The 14,769-nt window shown below is 39.0% G+C and overlaps 1 protein-coding gene across 4 annotated transcripts in view; it reads left to right on the top strand.

Annotated features, from left to right (window-relative positions):
- Positions 1 to 569: 569 nt before the first annotated feature.
- aadac (arylacetamide deacetylase) overlaps positions 570 to 14,769 on the top strand; it is a 34,551-nt gene continuing 20,351 nt past the window's right edge. For 2 of the 4 annotated variants that reach the window (XR_012391207.1, XM_009291389.5), the window contains exon 1: positions 12,140 to 12,572. Coding sequence is in view for 1 of the 4 variants with exons in the window: in XM_009291389.5 (XP_009289664.2) it covers positions 12,429 to 12,572 (144 nt within the window). In the remaining 3 variants the exon portion in view is untranslated. Of the gene's footprint in view, positions 902 to 12,139; positions 12,573 to 14,769 lie in introns of those variants that run through there. The other 2 variants (XM_068213664.2, XR_012391208.1) reach the window with 2 other exon arrangements.

The following is a 14,769-nucleotide window of genomic DNA, read 5'->3' as shown; positions in this document are numbered from 1 at the left end:
ACACTTGAGGGCACTCGTTTGTTTTGTAGTTTCACTTCATTTCCCATAATCCTTTGTAATTCTGATTGTGTTATGTTACAGCTCTTTCGTGTTTGTTAATTTAGTCCTGTCTTTATAAACCCTCTTGTTCTCTGTTTTAGTTGCCTTAGGATTTTGTTAGCTCCTTATGTCTGGTATGTTTGTCTGGTCATCTAGTTTTTGTATTTTGATCATTCTTGGATTCCTGCCCTACTGAAAAAAACAGCTTGAACCAGCCTAGGTGGTTGGCTGGTTTTAGCTGGTCAACCAGGCTGGTTTTAGAGGGGTTTTGGCCATTTCCAGATTTAGATTAGATTTGCACCCTGCCTATAGTTCTGTTCAAGTTTTGGAAACCTTTGTCTTTTGGAAACCTTAGTCTTTGTTATAATAAATTGCTGCACTTGGATTTTTTGCGTTGTGTGATTCTCCCCCACTCGTGACAATCATGACATCCCCTTTTTTTCAATAAAGTCCATGACCTGTAAATGAGAACCACAAAAATATATATTCAGCTTGGCATCACATAACATAAACAAGTTTTTTTTTTTTTTACATGTCAATATGGAGCAGGAACGCTGTGGTGTAGAGTTTGAATGCTGTGTAAACTACTAATGTAAATGATAATAAATCTTGTTATAGGATGAAGTCATGTCAATAAGAGAGATGAAGACATGACACAGAAATCAGGTTTTATGTTAGGACAGAAAATATCCTCCGGTTGACCTTTTGCTGACCTCTGCCGTGGTAAGGCCTCTGTTTACAGTATCGCATGGCATACTGTAATGCACATATGCCTGTATTTGATACCACCCTCACTCTCTCTGAGCACACGCAGGGAGGAACAGGGAACAGTGTGTGACTGTTTGTGTGAGTGACAATCAATGTAAGTAACATTTTTAGTCTTTTCTATCTCTGGTAATTCAGTTTAGTTTGTTGTTTTTTCTAGTTAGCTATGAAAATGTAGCCACAAATGTTTGTTGCCATCTTAACTACATGGCTTTTAAAAAACGTTTTTAAGCATAACAGGGGTGCATTGGGTAGCATGAGCGCCTCAGCAAGAAGATCACTGGTTCGAACCCCAGCTGGGTCAGTTGGTGTTTCTGTATGGATTTTGCATGTTCTCCCCATGTTCACGTGGGTTTCCTCCGGGTGCTCTGGTTTCCAATCCAAAGACATGTGGTAATGGGGAATTGAATAGGCTTGCTGTAGTGTATGAGTGTGACTGTATGGACGTTTCCCAGTGATGGGTTGCAGCTGGAAAGACATCCGCCGCGTATAACATGTGCTGGACAAGTTGGTGGTTCATTCCGCTGTGGTGACTCCAGATTAATAAAGGGACTAAGCTGAAAAGAAAATGAATGCATGCATAAATATTAAGTATTTTCCCCTTAATGATCGAAGTATAAAGTGTTTAGTAACAATTTAAGACACCAAAACAGCTCTCTTAAATGAAAATTTTTTTTTTTTTTTAAATTGTGTTGATGTCCAAAGAATTGTTTATCCATCAATAACATGCTGAAAATAACCCAGTGAAACCACACTGCCTCCGTTTCTGTTATCCATTATGTTCAGCTTTCTCCTAACAACCACTTGAGGTCGCTGTGGCTTGTTGTGTGATGCTTGATCTCCTAATGGCTTCTGTCACACACACACACACACGAATAATCAATGCTTTCTTGCTGAATGTGGTGAGAATGTAGCAATTATTAAAAGAGAAAGAAGTTTCAAAGGTGAATTGTTAAACATTTTAATTAAAGAACTGTGCACTAGTCATGCAAACAGAGCTAATCAACACTGGGCTTTTATGGAAGGCATAAAACATGATTTTCTTTATTTCGTTTTGGACAGATGGGGGCGACGCAGTGGCGCAGTAAATAGTGCTGTCGCCTCACAGCAAGAAGGTTGCTGGTTCGAGCCTCTATGCCTCAGTTGGCGTTTCTGTGTGGAGTTTGCATGATCTCCCCACGTTCGTGTGCATGGGTTTCCTCCGGGTGCTCCGATTTCCCCCAAAGACATGCGGTACAGTTGAATTGGGTAGGCTAAATTGTCCGTAGTGTATGAGTGTGAATGAGTGTGTGTATGGATGTTTCCCAGAGGTGGAAGGGCATCCGCTGTGTTAAACATATGCCAGGTCTGTAGCCAGCCTGGTGAAAGGGCTGGTCCTTTTTTTTTTTGGTCAAAAAGTGGACCTTTCTGCAGTTATACACCTCAGTTTCTATTTAACTATGATATTTAAATACTGCATTTTAGTCACTTTTTTTTTCTTTTTCTTCTTGCTGGATTAGCTAGGCAGATGTCATCATAACCACACTTTTTGATGTACTAAAATATTTCCTAAAAATTGCAGTTAAAAAAATTAAAATAAGACGAATTTCTAAAATACAAATTTATTACATCATACATAATTACGGAAAATTAGCAATCTGTTAAATTTTGAAGTAAAAACACTGTAGCCTACTGTCATTTAATTGACGAAAACAAACTGGCCAGCAAATTCAGCTGTCCTCATCACAATTTGGCCATTTTGATTAAAAAAAATAATAATTAAAACACAACAATAATAATATTAATGAATGAGTTCTTCAGAATGTTTCTAGCCTCTTTGGTATTAAAAAAAAAAAAAAAAAAAAAAAAAAAAGTACATTTGAAAATTCCTAGATAACAAAGGCCAAAATATATTCAAATTAAGTGAAGTGTATTTATAAAGAAATTTCGAGAGCATCACGTGCTTATGATTTATCACGACTGATCTCGCATTTACTAATCACCATCTCCCAATCATATGATTCCCCTTTGACCACAGTTTCAGTCCATTGTTATCTTCGTATGGAAGAAACCTCTCACCCTTCCCAACAACCCTCTCTCCCGGACAGCATGCCATACAAGCTTATATTAAATCATCAGCTAAGTGTGAACTCTTGAATTTAACATGGTCCGCTTCTGATGCGGCACACCTTTTACTGCTCATTTTTATTTCAAAAATAAGGTTTAAGATTTAGAATAAAAGTTTCCTGTAAAATGTTTTCTCTGTTTAAAAACAACACAGCAGTGATAGAAGACTTCTCCTACATCAGATTATAGCCCCACCGAAGCAACAGCCGACAGACGATCAGTTTGGTCTTGAAGCCTTTTCAATGAATTATTTTCATCATTTATAATGGCAGCGGTCAAAATAGGACAAATGAGCTCATTTATGGGACAAATTCTGGACCTTTGTCAGTGAGGGGTGGGTCTTCTGAAAGTACAATATATATTGAATATAAATATATTAATTATATAATAAAGATATTGTAACGAGGAGACTGACATGGAGGGATCCATTATGCAGTATTTATTGATCACGCTCTCATTCAAATACACAATATGCCAACCCGGGCTCATTGTGGAAACGTAGCCCCGCGGACGTTTCTGCGGACCGCGATTTACGTCCCGGGAGGTACGTATTCGAGCGTTTTTTTGTTTTCGCGGATCTGCGAGAGGCTGCTGTGTGAGCTTTTTCGCGTCTCGAGTGGGTGCCTCTCGGGAGCACGCGGCGTTCGCGCCTGCGCCGTTCTCGCGCGAATAGCCACCGGATCGAAAAAAAAAAAAAAAAAAAGCAAAAGCCCCCGTCTTCGATTTTGACCGCGTTTTTGGATCCCGCCGCGTTCTCGCCCTCATTTTCCGGATTCCGTTTTTCGTCTTACCTGATTTCCGGAACCGCTGTTCCCCGGACTCGATCCCGGTCGTCGTCCACCGCGGCCAGCTCCGGCTCGTCCTCCTCCTCCTCGTCCGGGGCCTCCCCTCCGCCGACGCAACGCTGTGAGCTAGGCGGTCGAACTGATTGCGTCGGGAAAGCCCTCCACTTGGAGACGAGCCGTCGGCCGGCGAGCGCGAAGAGGAGGGGCGGAGCGGCGCCACACCGCCCCGCGGCGTTCGCTCGAAAAAAAACCAAACGCGGCCTTTACGTACCTCCGGCCACGTAAATCGCGGTCTCCAGAAACGTTCGCGGGGCTACGTTTCCAGAATGAGCTTGGGTTGCAATATGCACAAAGGTGCAAACACACATCAACAGTAGTATTAAAGGTTTCAAGGCTGGCGGCAAACAGACACAGAGTGATTTACCAGGCATGGGTCAAAGGCAGGCAGCGAGTATCAGAGTCCGTGTATCAGGCTTGGGTCGTGGGCAGGCAGAAGGCGAAGCAGAGTCAGAAACGGGCTGGAGTAATACACAAGAGATCAGGCAGGAAATAACGCTCAGAAATGCTGGCCGGGGCTAAACAAGACTTCGCACTGACTGAGTGTTTGAGTGCGGCTTATAAAGGGTACGTGGGTCGTTAACTGGATTCAATTCAGGTGTGTGCACAATCGTCTAGGTGGATGATGTAATGCTAGAAATCCGGGGATGGCGGCCTCTGCTGGCCAGCGAGGGGAATGACTGGGACCGAGTCAGTGACAGATATTTATATAATATTAAATAACATAAAATAATTAAAAGGACAAATTCTGGACCTTTTGGCCGCGGGGACCCCCTCTGGCTACGGGCATGTGTGCTGGATAAGTCGACGAGTCATTTTGCTGTGGCGACCCCAGATTAATAAGGGGACTTAGCCAAAAATGAATGAATGAATGTAATAACTAGATATACAAAGCTGGTCGAGTTGGCCATTTAGAAAAGAGAAAACAGCACTCATGCGGACATCATGAGGTGAAAACTCCAGTTGTAGTGTCCACATGACCTCAATGTACCCGGGGAAAATCTTCACCCTGGCGGGAGTTTTCAGAAAGCTTTGGTTTCAGTCACCTGACACTTTCATGCAGACGAATGACGCTGAAACCACTAAGAGAAAGTGTGGATTAACAAACACCCGTGTTCGTGTGGACAGGGCCTGAGCCAGCATGACTGCAACTCTTGGCAGGTTGTGATCGGCTTTTTAACTTCATCGCTGGCAAACATTGAGCCAAAGCTTTCTTTCTTCCATGCCCTTACAGATAGTGGTGACATTTGTGCGCATTATAAATCAACTGAGGCGGCTTTGTCTCGAGGCTAAGCAAAGTAGGGATTAGAAATGCTAGGTAACATGTGCTTTCCCTCTGGAGAATGTGGATGGCCGGAGCTGGAGGTTTCCGATCCTCAGCGCTTTCTATGAAGGAATGCGGACTCTGTGGATGAAGCGCTGGAATGCCAAGCTTATCTCAGATCTCCTGCAGCTTTTTCTCCTCGCAAAGTTTCCTGCAAAGTTTGGCGATAGCTTTGAGCTCCATCTTGTGAGTGATGGGACAGTGTGCATATCGGCAATCTCCTCGTAACTATGAGGATCTCAAATGGGGCCAAGTTCAATTTTACATAGTGCAATCATGATCATCTTGGATAGCGTAATTCGTTATTATGCATGATTATATTACTCTAGAACTGTAAATGTCTTGCTTTTTATTTCTAAAGTACCATATACAGCTGAAGTCAGAATTATTCGCCCCCCCTCTATATACATTTTCCTGATTTCTGTTTAACGGAGAGCAGATTTCTTCAGCACATTTATAATCATGATAGTTTTATAACTGATTTATTTTCTCTTTGTCATGATGACAGCACATAATATTAGACTAGATATTCTTCAAGACACTAGTGTTCAGCTTAAAGTGACATGTAAAGGCTTCACTAGGGTAATTAGGGTAAAGTTAGGGTAAATAGGCAAGTCATTGTATTACAGTGGTTTGTTCTGTAGACAATCCAACACTAATATTGCTGAAGGGGGCGAATAATATTGACCTTAAAATGATTATTTTGTCCACTAGGGGGAACTTCAGGCTAGCGTTCATCATAGGACAAAAGTTTCCAAGCCTTGAGAAAATATGGCTTTTTTCTTCAGACCAGCATGAAACTGCAGCAAATATTGCCATCACTGAACCAAACGCCACTATAGATCTGACACAGCAGCCTTATTTATAGAAGAGAAATTATTGCTATATAGGAAAATTGATATATTGGGAAAAGCGTGCGTCATTATACACGTTATTTTAGTCAAGGAGTTTATAATTATAACGCAAAGTGTGGCTGGTTATTACATATTTAAATAGCTCACTATTTCATTTGTTCTGAATGTCAGGTAAATTTGTTAAATACATTTTTACTAATTTTATGATTAGTTCATGCAAATTAAAATTATGATTCGCTCATTCTCAAGGCATCCTAGGTATATATGACTTTCTTCTTTCAGTCCAATAAGAGTTATTAACCCTGCTGAAAAATCCAGCTTAAACCAGCCTAGGTTTTAGAGGGGTTTTTGGTCATTTCCAGGCTGGTTTTCAGTCATTTCCATTGGTCAGGCTGGGAGATGACCAGCTAAAACCAGCTTGACCAGCCTAGCCAGGCTGGGAGTCCAGCCAAAACCAGCTATATCCAGCATAAACCAGGCTGATCAAGCTGGTTTTAGCTGGATTTATCTGGTCATTTTCCAGCTTGACCAGCTAAGACCAGGCTGGAAATGGCTGAAACCAGCCTGGAAATGGACAAATGGACCCCTCTAAAATAAGGCAGGTCAACCAGCTATAACCAGCCAACCAGCGTAGGCTGATTTAAGCTGGATTTTTCTATTTCCGGCTTTTCTGTTTCTGGATTGCTTTGGAAAGTTGTCGGTTGGGTTTAGGGAAGTGGGTTCTCGGGTCAATCGAAAAAAAATAGGTTGGGTTTAGGGAAGGAGGAGGGTGGGTCAGTCAATTGGTCAGTCAGTCAACACCTCTGGTGGGTTAGGCAATTTGAGATCTCTAAAAGCGTACACAGTGGCACAGTAAACCTAAAGTAAACCTATTGCCTAATAACTTTTATAATTATAATAAACTACAATTAGTTTGTTTACTTAATGATAATAACAACCCAGGCTCATTCTGAAAACGTAGTCCTGTGGACGTTTCTGGAGACCGCGAAATACGTCCCGGGAGGTACGTATGGCTGCATTTCATTTTTTTAAGCGAACGCTACGGGGCGGTGTGACGCCGTTCCCTTTCGCGCTTGCCGGCTGACCGCTTACCTCCGTGTGTAGGGCTTTCCCGCTGCAATCAGTTTGTCCGGTCAGCTCACCGTGTGCGTCGGCGGACTTCAGATGCAGAGAGGAGGAGTTGACAAAGGCGTCCGGGTTCGAGTCCGGGGAAGAGCGGTTCCAGAAATTAGGTAAGACAAAAACAAAATCCAAAAAATAAAGTGAACGAGTTCATAACAGGGTGAGAACGCGGTTTTTTAAAAAAAACAGACGAGGGTTTTTCTTTTTCTAGACGGCTTTTCTAAGTTGTTGCTCGGGTTGAGGGAAGTGAGCGTACGGGCAGGTCAATCTTTAAAACTGGTTAGGTTCAGGGAAGGAGGAGGGTGGGTCAGCTGATTGGCCGGTTGCGCAGTCAATCATTCGGTCAGTCAGACAGCGGCCTCTGGTGGGTCAACGTGAGATCAGCGCGGGCGCGAACGGCATTCGCGAGAGACGTTAGCAACCCGGGCTCATTGTGGAAACGTAGCCCCGCGGACGTTTTTTCGCATCTTGGGCACCTCTCGGGAGCGCACGCCGTTCACGCCAGCGATATTCTCGCGCGAAAAGCCGCCGGATCGGCCGACCCGGCCACCCTCCTCTTCCTCCTCCTCCTTCCCTAAACCCAAGCGACGGTTTGCACAAGCCGTCCAGAAAGAAAAAAAAAGCAAAAGCCCTCATCTTTGATTTCGACCGCGTTTTCGGATCCCGCCGCGTTCTCGCCCTTATTTTTCGGATTCTGTTTTTCATCTTACCTGATTTCCGGAACCGCTGTTCCCGGACTCGATCTCGGTCGTCATCCCCACGGCCGGCTCCTCCTCCTCCTTCTCCAGGGCCTCCGATCCGCCGACGCAATGCTGTGAGCTAAGCGGACAAACTGGTTGCATCGGGAAAGCCCTCCACTCGGAGGGGAGCCGTCGGCCGGCGAGCACGAAGAGGAGGGGCAGAGCGGCGCCACACCGCCCCGCAGCTTCCGGCCACGTAAATCGTGGTCTCCAGAAACGTCCGCTGGACTACGTTTTCAGAATGAGCCTGGGTTGGATAATAAGGCAATGAGTTTACTCTTTTTTTTAAGTAAAGTCAACTAAAGGCTATTACAGTGGGCAGGTTATGAATAGGGTAAATATACTTCAAACTATGGGAGAAACATAGGTAAAGAGAGAGTTAAAAGTGAAAAGCTATACTCCAATCTCTCTCTCTCAGTTCTGTGATTAAAGCTTTTCATCTCTCTTCATGACTCTCCTTTATTTGTGTACATTGATTCAGGCCGAATGTCATGCGAGCAGATAATATCTCCTTATCCAATAACTCCTCAGGGGAGGAGGACCAAAACATGAGACCATCCTGGAGGTTATCAGAGGAATTCTTTGAAGCTTCAGTCACATTGCATTAGGATATACATTTACTTAACATTTATTTCAATGAAAGTTTCAAAGGAATACATAAAATGTTGACTAATTGCTAAAAAAAATAAAGTGTGTATGCTTGTGTACTGGTTTTTATATCCTGGTAGGAACTTAAACCTGAATGCACACAGACTCATGGGGACTGTGGGGACCAAAGTTGAGGTCTTCATGGGTAAGCATGCTTATAAATCAGACAGAATGAAGTATTTTGAAGATGTAAAGTGCAGATTGTTTACTACGAGGGCTAGGTTAGAAGTAATTGGAGAGAATATACAGTTTACATAATAAACATCATCACATCTATGAGAGTCCCCACTGAGAAATAGGAACAAGTGTGTGTGTGTGAGAGAGAGCACATGCTTGTCACACTGTTTAATGTGACCTGATCATCAGTGTGGTAAAGGCATTGGGTGGAATATTCACTGTAACTTTCACCTCACTGTAACATGGTTATTTATTTATTTATTTTAAACACAGTCAATTTGTCTAGTTTTAACTACTTACATTATACTATAATACACCACAGTTTACTGTAGTAAAACTAATATAGAGAGTGTTTACTACAGTATAACACAATAGTTAATACTGCACTATGCTGTAATATACATGAACAAAACGTTAATGCACTTCATGGTTAAAAAAAACTACAGTATTTACTACTATTTACTATATATTTTCATGTTTGAAGTGTACTTAGTTTTACATATATTATGCTATAATATACACGAGTTTACTGTAGTGAAACTAATATATAATAGAGTGTTTATTACAGTTTATCAACACAACAGTTATTACACTATGGTATTATTCATGAACAAAGAGTTGTTACTAAAACACTTAATTATGGTTCAAAAACAAATGAAGTGCACTAAGTTTAACATATATTACAGCGCATCCGGAAGGTATTAAAAGCAGTGGTGTAAAGTACTTAAGTAAATGGACTTTGTTACTTTACTTAAGTATTTTTGGGCTACTTTGTACTTGTGCTGAGTATTAAAAATATAAGCAACTTTTACTTTCTACTTGACTACATTTTTGATTGAGTATATGTACTCTTTACTCCACTACATTTGAACGGGCGCTTCTTGTTACTCGTTACATTGTGATTGTGTGCGACAAGTTGGCATCTTTTTTAAGAATTTATCATCAAATTTGAGAAAACACATTCAGGTAAGAGTCTATTTAATGTTCATTTAATGTGAATTGAATACAGTTACTGATATGGCAAAAACCAACACAATCTCACGGCAATTCGTAACTTTTTCATTTAGTGGCTAATTCGTATGAATTCGTACGATCTAATTCGTACAATATAGTACTATTTGCTCATCCCCCAATGACGGTTGGGGTTAGGGGTGGGGTTAGGTGCCACGCCTCCTTTTTAAAATCGTACTATTTCGTACGACTGAACTCGTACGAATTCGTGCGATTAGCCACTAAACTGGCAAAACGTGAAATACTTACGTTTTCTCGTGAGATCAAGCTGCAAAAACCACTGCGACATGACTTGACTGTTTTAGCTTAATGTTTTTGTGCAACGTGAACAAATGTATCACTGGATCTAGACATTTTGCATTAGGTGCATTTAGCTGTGAGTTTGTGATGCATTTTTCATTGAATTTATATGTAGTTTACTAAGTTGAAAAATAACACTGCTCCTCTTTGTTTAACTTTAATACAGAGAATACATCCCAATCAATTGAAAAACTACCTAAAATAAAAGTATCCCCCCCTTTTGAGACTGAGAGGTGAATCACATGAAAGTCAGCTTTGAATTTTTTTTTTACTATTTTTTTAATAGTTTTACTAGTTTTTGTTTTGTTTTTTGGAAAATTGTTTGTGCCTTTTTTGAACATTTAAGTTTGAGACTTTTTGTTCTTTTTTTTAAATCTATTTTGTTCTGCCATTTTGAAACATTGAGGTGTTCGTATTTAGTTTAATTTCTTTATTAGGAAATAAAACATTTCTTGGTGTTCTTTGAGCCTACATATGAGTAAAATACACTGTAAAAAATAAATCTGTAAAATTTACAGTAAAAAAACGGCAGCTGTGGTTGCCAGTACTTTACCGTTAAAAATACGGTACAAACCGTAAAAGCAATTTTCTAATTTTTACGGTAAACTACCGTATTTCATTAATTTATAGATGTAATATGTCTGTATTTTGAATTACAAACATTTACACATCTTTTGTCAAACAGATAGACACGGTAACTCAGCCATATGCAGGTGGTGATGAGAAAGTTACATAATGAACCAAAGCTTATCCCAAACAACTTTTCCCACAATCAGAAAAGGTTATCATTGTATAGAAGGTGCTCAGTGTCATTCAAACAACTACTAAACACCAGTATGGTAACACGCATAAAATTAAAGTCATGAAATAAACATTGTTATCACCATTATAAATCTCTAATGTACATCACTGATAGATAAACGACTGAAAAGATCCATGGTAATGTCAACAAAAAGTATAAAAAGTGACGTGCATGTAATTCTGGGAAAGTCAATTTACGGTTATTCACCGTAAATATTAAGGAAACATACTGTTCACCAAGTTACGGATTTTTACTGTAGCATTTTTACAGTTTTTTACCGTTGAAATCCCGGCCATTTATTACAGTGCACTTAAGTTCTTTAAAAATCGATACTTTAATACTTTTACTCAAGTCTAATTGGAATTAGTGACCTGTAACTTGTACTGGAGTACATTTTACAGTAAGGTATCTGTACTTTTACTTAAGTATGGTTTTCAGGTCCTCTTTACACCTCTTATTAACAGCGCTTCACTTTTTCCACATTTGTTTTTGCCTTATTCCAAAATGGATTAAATTCCTTTATTCCCTCAACATTCTACACACAATCCTCCATAATGACAATGTGAAGAAAGAGTTTTTGAAATTGTTGCAAATTTATTACATATAAAACACCTGTAAAATCAGGTGTACATCAGTATTCACAGCCTTTGCTCAATAATTTGTTAATGCACCTTTGCCTCAAGTCTCTTTGAATATGATGCCACAAGCTTGCCACTCCTGTCTTTGGGAATTGTTTCTCTTTGCAGGACCTCAATGCTAATGATCCTAACCTGCCTAGTTAACCTAATTAATATAGTTAAGCCTTTAAGCTGTATAGAAGTGTCTTGAAGAATATCTAGTCTAATATTATGTGCTGTCATCATGGCAAAGAGAAAATAAATCAGTTATTAGAGATGAGTTATTAACACTATTATGATTAGAAATGTGCTAAAGAAATCTGCTCTGTTAAACAGAAATTTGGAGGAAATAATATTCAGGGGAGGCTAATAATTCAGACTTCAACAGTATATATTACTATACACTGAAAAAAAATTATTCAATTATGATTTCTTGGATTTACTCAATTATTTTACATTAAGTGGTTGTAAACAATTTAATTGTGTTGAATTTAAACAAACAAATTAAGTTGAATTTTATTCAATTTTTTTTAATTCAACACAAATAAATGTTTGCAACAGTTCTGCATGCAACACTTTTTAAGCAATAAAAACTATAGTATTTACTTTGAATTATTATGGTGCTTTTGTCAAGTGGAGACATTTCAACACACTGAAAAGTGAAATCATTACAGGGTGTTAAATGTAAGTGAAGACAGCTAGATACACAAAACCACGCGATGACCCGTGAGGTTATCTGGGGAATGTGAGAGGAGCTCGGCGTAACACACTGCAGCTCCGCTCACTCCCCTTACAAGATTGAATCAAGTCTGCGATCAAGGCTGAAGAAGAAGGAGCAGACGCGCAAATCGTTTCACATGCACGCGTGCGGTATCACGATCAGATGACACTAACACGTGCTGTCATATCTCGCTGGCTCCAGTCCAAAATTAATCCAGGATTACACTTTAACACAGAGGGAGAGAGCGCAATGGCTAATAAACGCAGCTGAGGGGAGCTTCGCAAAGTGTCGGAGACTTTGTGGAAAAGGAAAAGCAGCAGACCATAGATATCAAGCTACAACCTGAAATAATAACAATAAATGATGAGGTCCAAAGGAGTGTTTGTTCTTGTGCTGCTGGGCGCGTTGACAGCTTATCACGTTTATTCACCAATCCCGAGTGACATTGAGGAGAGATGGAAACTAATGGTCACAGACTCCTTCTTCAAAAGTTTGAGCCAGCTGGTGAGTTTGCTTATTTACCGAGCTAGCAGCCTGTGGGATTGACAAGCCGTTAATATCTGCCAAATTCACGCGTAATGCCATGCTTTGCAGTGTGACTAGCGTAAGTCTTATATCACCGCATTATTTTGATCAAGGAGCGTAATTACGCAGCTAACGTGGGCTCATGTCTACGCGCTATTATTATTTGTTTGGGTGTCAGACGCCTAATACATCACAAGTGTCTGTGTGTAAACACACTGAGAGAGTTTACAGACCATGTCAATTGTTAATCCGAGCATTGTAGCTTATATAGATCGCTTTGCGGCTAATAATAGAAAGAAATTGGCTAACGTTATAGCATGAAATGTCATCATTAACAACACGCACCTTAAATACGGCAGTGTCAGGGTTTGTTTAAGCTCTTTCAACGCCAATTTTATGTGTGCTGCCTACTATAAATTACAATTTATATAAAATGTAAGGTCCCACTTTATATTAAGTGGCCTTAACTAATAAGTACTTACACGGGAATTAATAGTTTGTTGCAATGTACTTATTGTGTAAATACATGTATTTACTGTGTATTTATGCTTGATTAAATACCCGTATGTAATTACATCTGTTATTAACTATTGTAATTACATTTGTAAATACACTGTTGACCATCCCTTACACCTTAACCCACCCTTAAACCTACCCACACCACCAAACCTGTTCATAACCCAACCCATATCCCAACTCAAAAGCACCACAAGTGTTCTCAAAGACATTATGAACACAGTAAGTACACTGTATTAATTTTTTGATGCAAGTACATAGTAGTTAAGGACACTTAATATAAAGTGGGACCAAATGTAAATTAAATATACAGGTAATTCTTCAGCTACCTGCACTTTTATGTCTTTTGATCATATATCCCAAATATATATATATAATTTTGTTCAAATGCCACTTTCTTTGTCAAACTAACAATAAAACCTACTTTAAAAAAATGTACCAGCTTTCTAGTATATATTTTTCATATTATTCAACCTCCTTTCAGGTGTCAAAATCACTGTTTTCACCCAGAGTTTTGAACTTCAGCAAAGAAAATAACATTTATAAATATTATTTATCTGGTATCTGTATCTTAATAAAGCACTACTGAAATAATTACAATATTTTATAGTTATTAATGTGAGACTAATATCAATATTATTTTTTAATACAAAATATAGCTGTCACAGTATGAGTGTCATTTCCAGCACAACACTGTATAATGTCGCTTTAAAAAGTTTGTGTGAAAGATTATTGAGGTGGTTTCTATGAAAATGAAGAGTGCTATTTGACAACATCTTCAAGATGGAGGGAATTTACATTTCTATCAACAACACTTGAAGAAAAATCAAGGTAAATAGTGCTTGATAATGAAATACATTTATTCTATGTCATTTCCAAACATGTTTTACATTCAGAGATGTTTTAAAACCCATACAAAATGAAGGTAAATAAGAGGGTTTTGTTTACATGAAAGGCTAGCATCAATTCAAAGCGAATCAGTGAAGCTATCTTTCATTTTTTCACAATAAACTGTTCTCATTACACATTATAAGAGTATTCACAATGTATAAGTTCGTGCTTTATTTAATATACAAATTCAGTTTTTTTATTTTCTAATAAGCTCTTAACCAAAATAATGTTAAATTTTAGAGTGTGACAGGTGCACAATTCAGCACACAGCTCATTTATTTCATTGACAAATGTATAATTATATATATATTGTGGAAAGATTGGTTAGACTAGACACAAAACTGATCGTAGACGATGTTTGGCTGCCATCATTTATGTGATTTTGAAATGAGCTGTATATTGAGATGTGCTGCAATTGATATTTGTTCAGTTCACGATGGACAAAATGTTTCTCTTCTTATCTAAGTTTGTCCTCTTACAGATCTTAAAACTAGACAGATTGTTTAAACTTATGAGGCTGTGTTACGGTCATTTTGAACAAGTTTTTACTCAACTTCACAACGTTAAAAGTGCCTGTAGTTGAAGAATGGCCCATATATAAATAGCTATTTTTTTAAGGTAGATGTGTGAAAGTGTTGTACAATTGAGTAAAGGTTGTTGGAGGGAGGTGAAATAAGGCTAAAAACTAAACTATATGATTTTTTAAAACTTTTAAAACAATGATCTATTAGTTAATTAGTTAATGATGTATTTATTGACATGAGTAAAC

The sequence above is a fragment of the Danio rerio genome, chromosome 15 (genome assembly GCF_049306965.1).
Source record: "Danio rerio strain Tuebingen ecotype United States chromosome 15, GRCz12tu, whole genome shotgun sequence".
NCBI classification, from domain to species: domain Eukaryota; kingdom Metazoa; phylum Chordata; class Actinopteri; order Cypriniformes; family Danionidae; genus Danio; species Danio rerio.
This window is presented reverse-complemented; position numbering and strand designations above follow the sequence as displayed.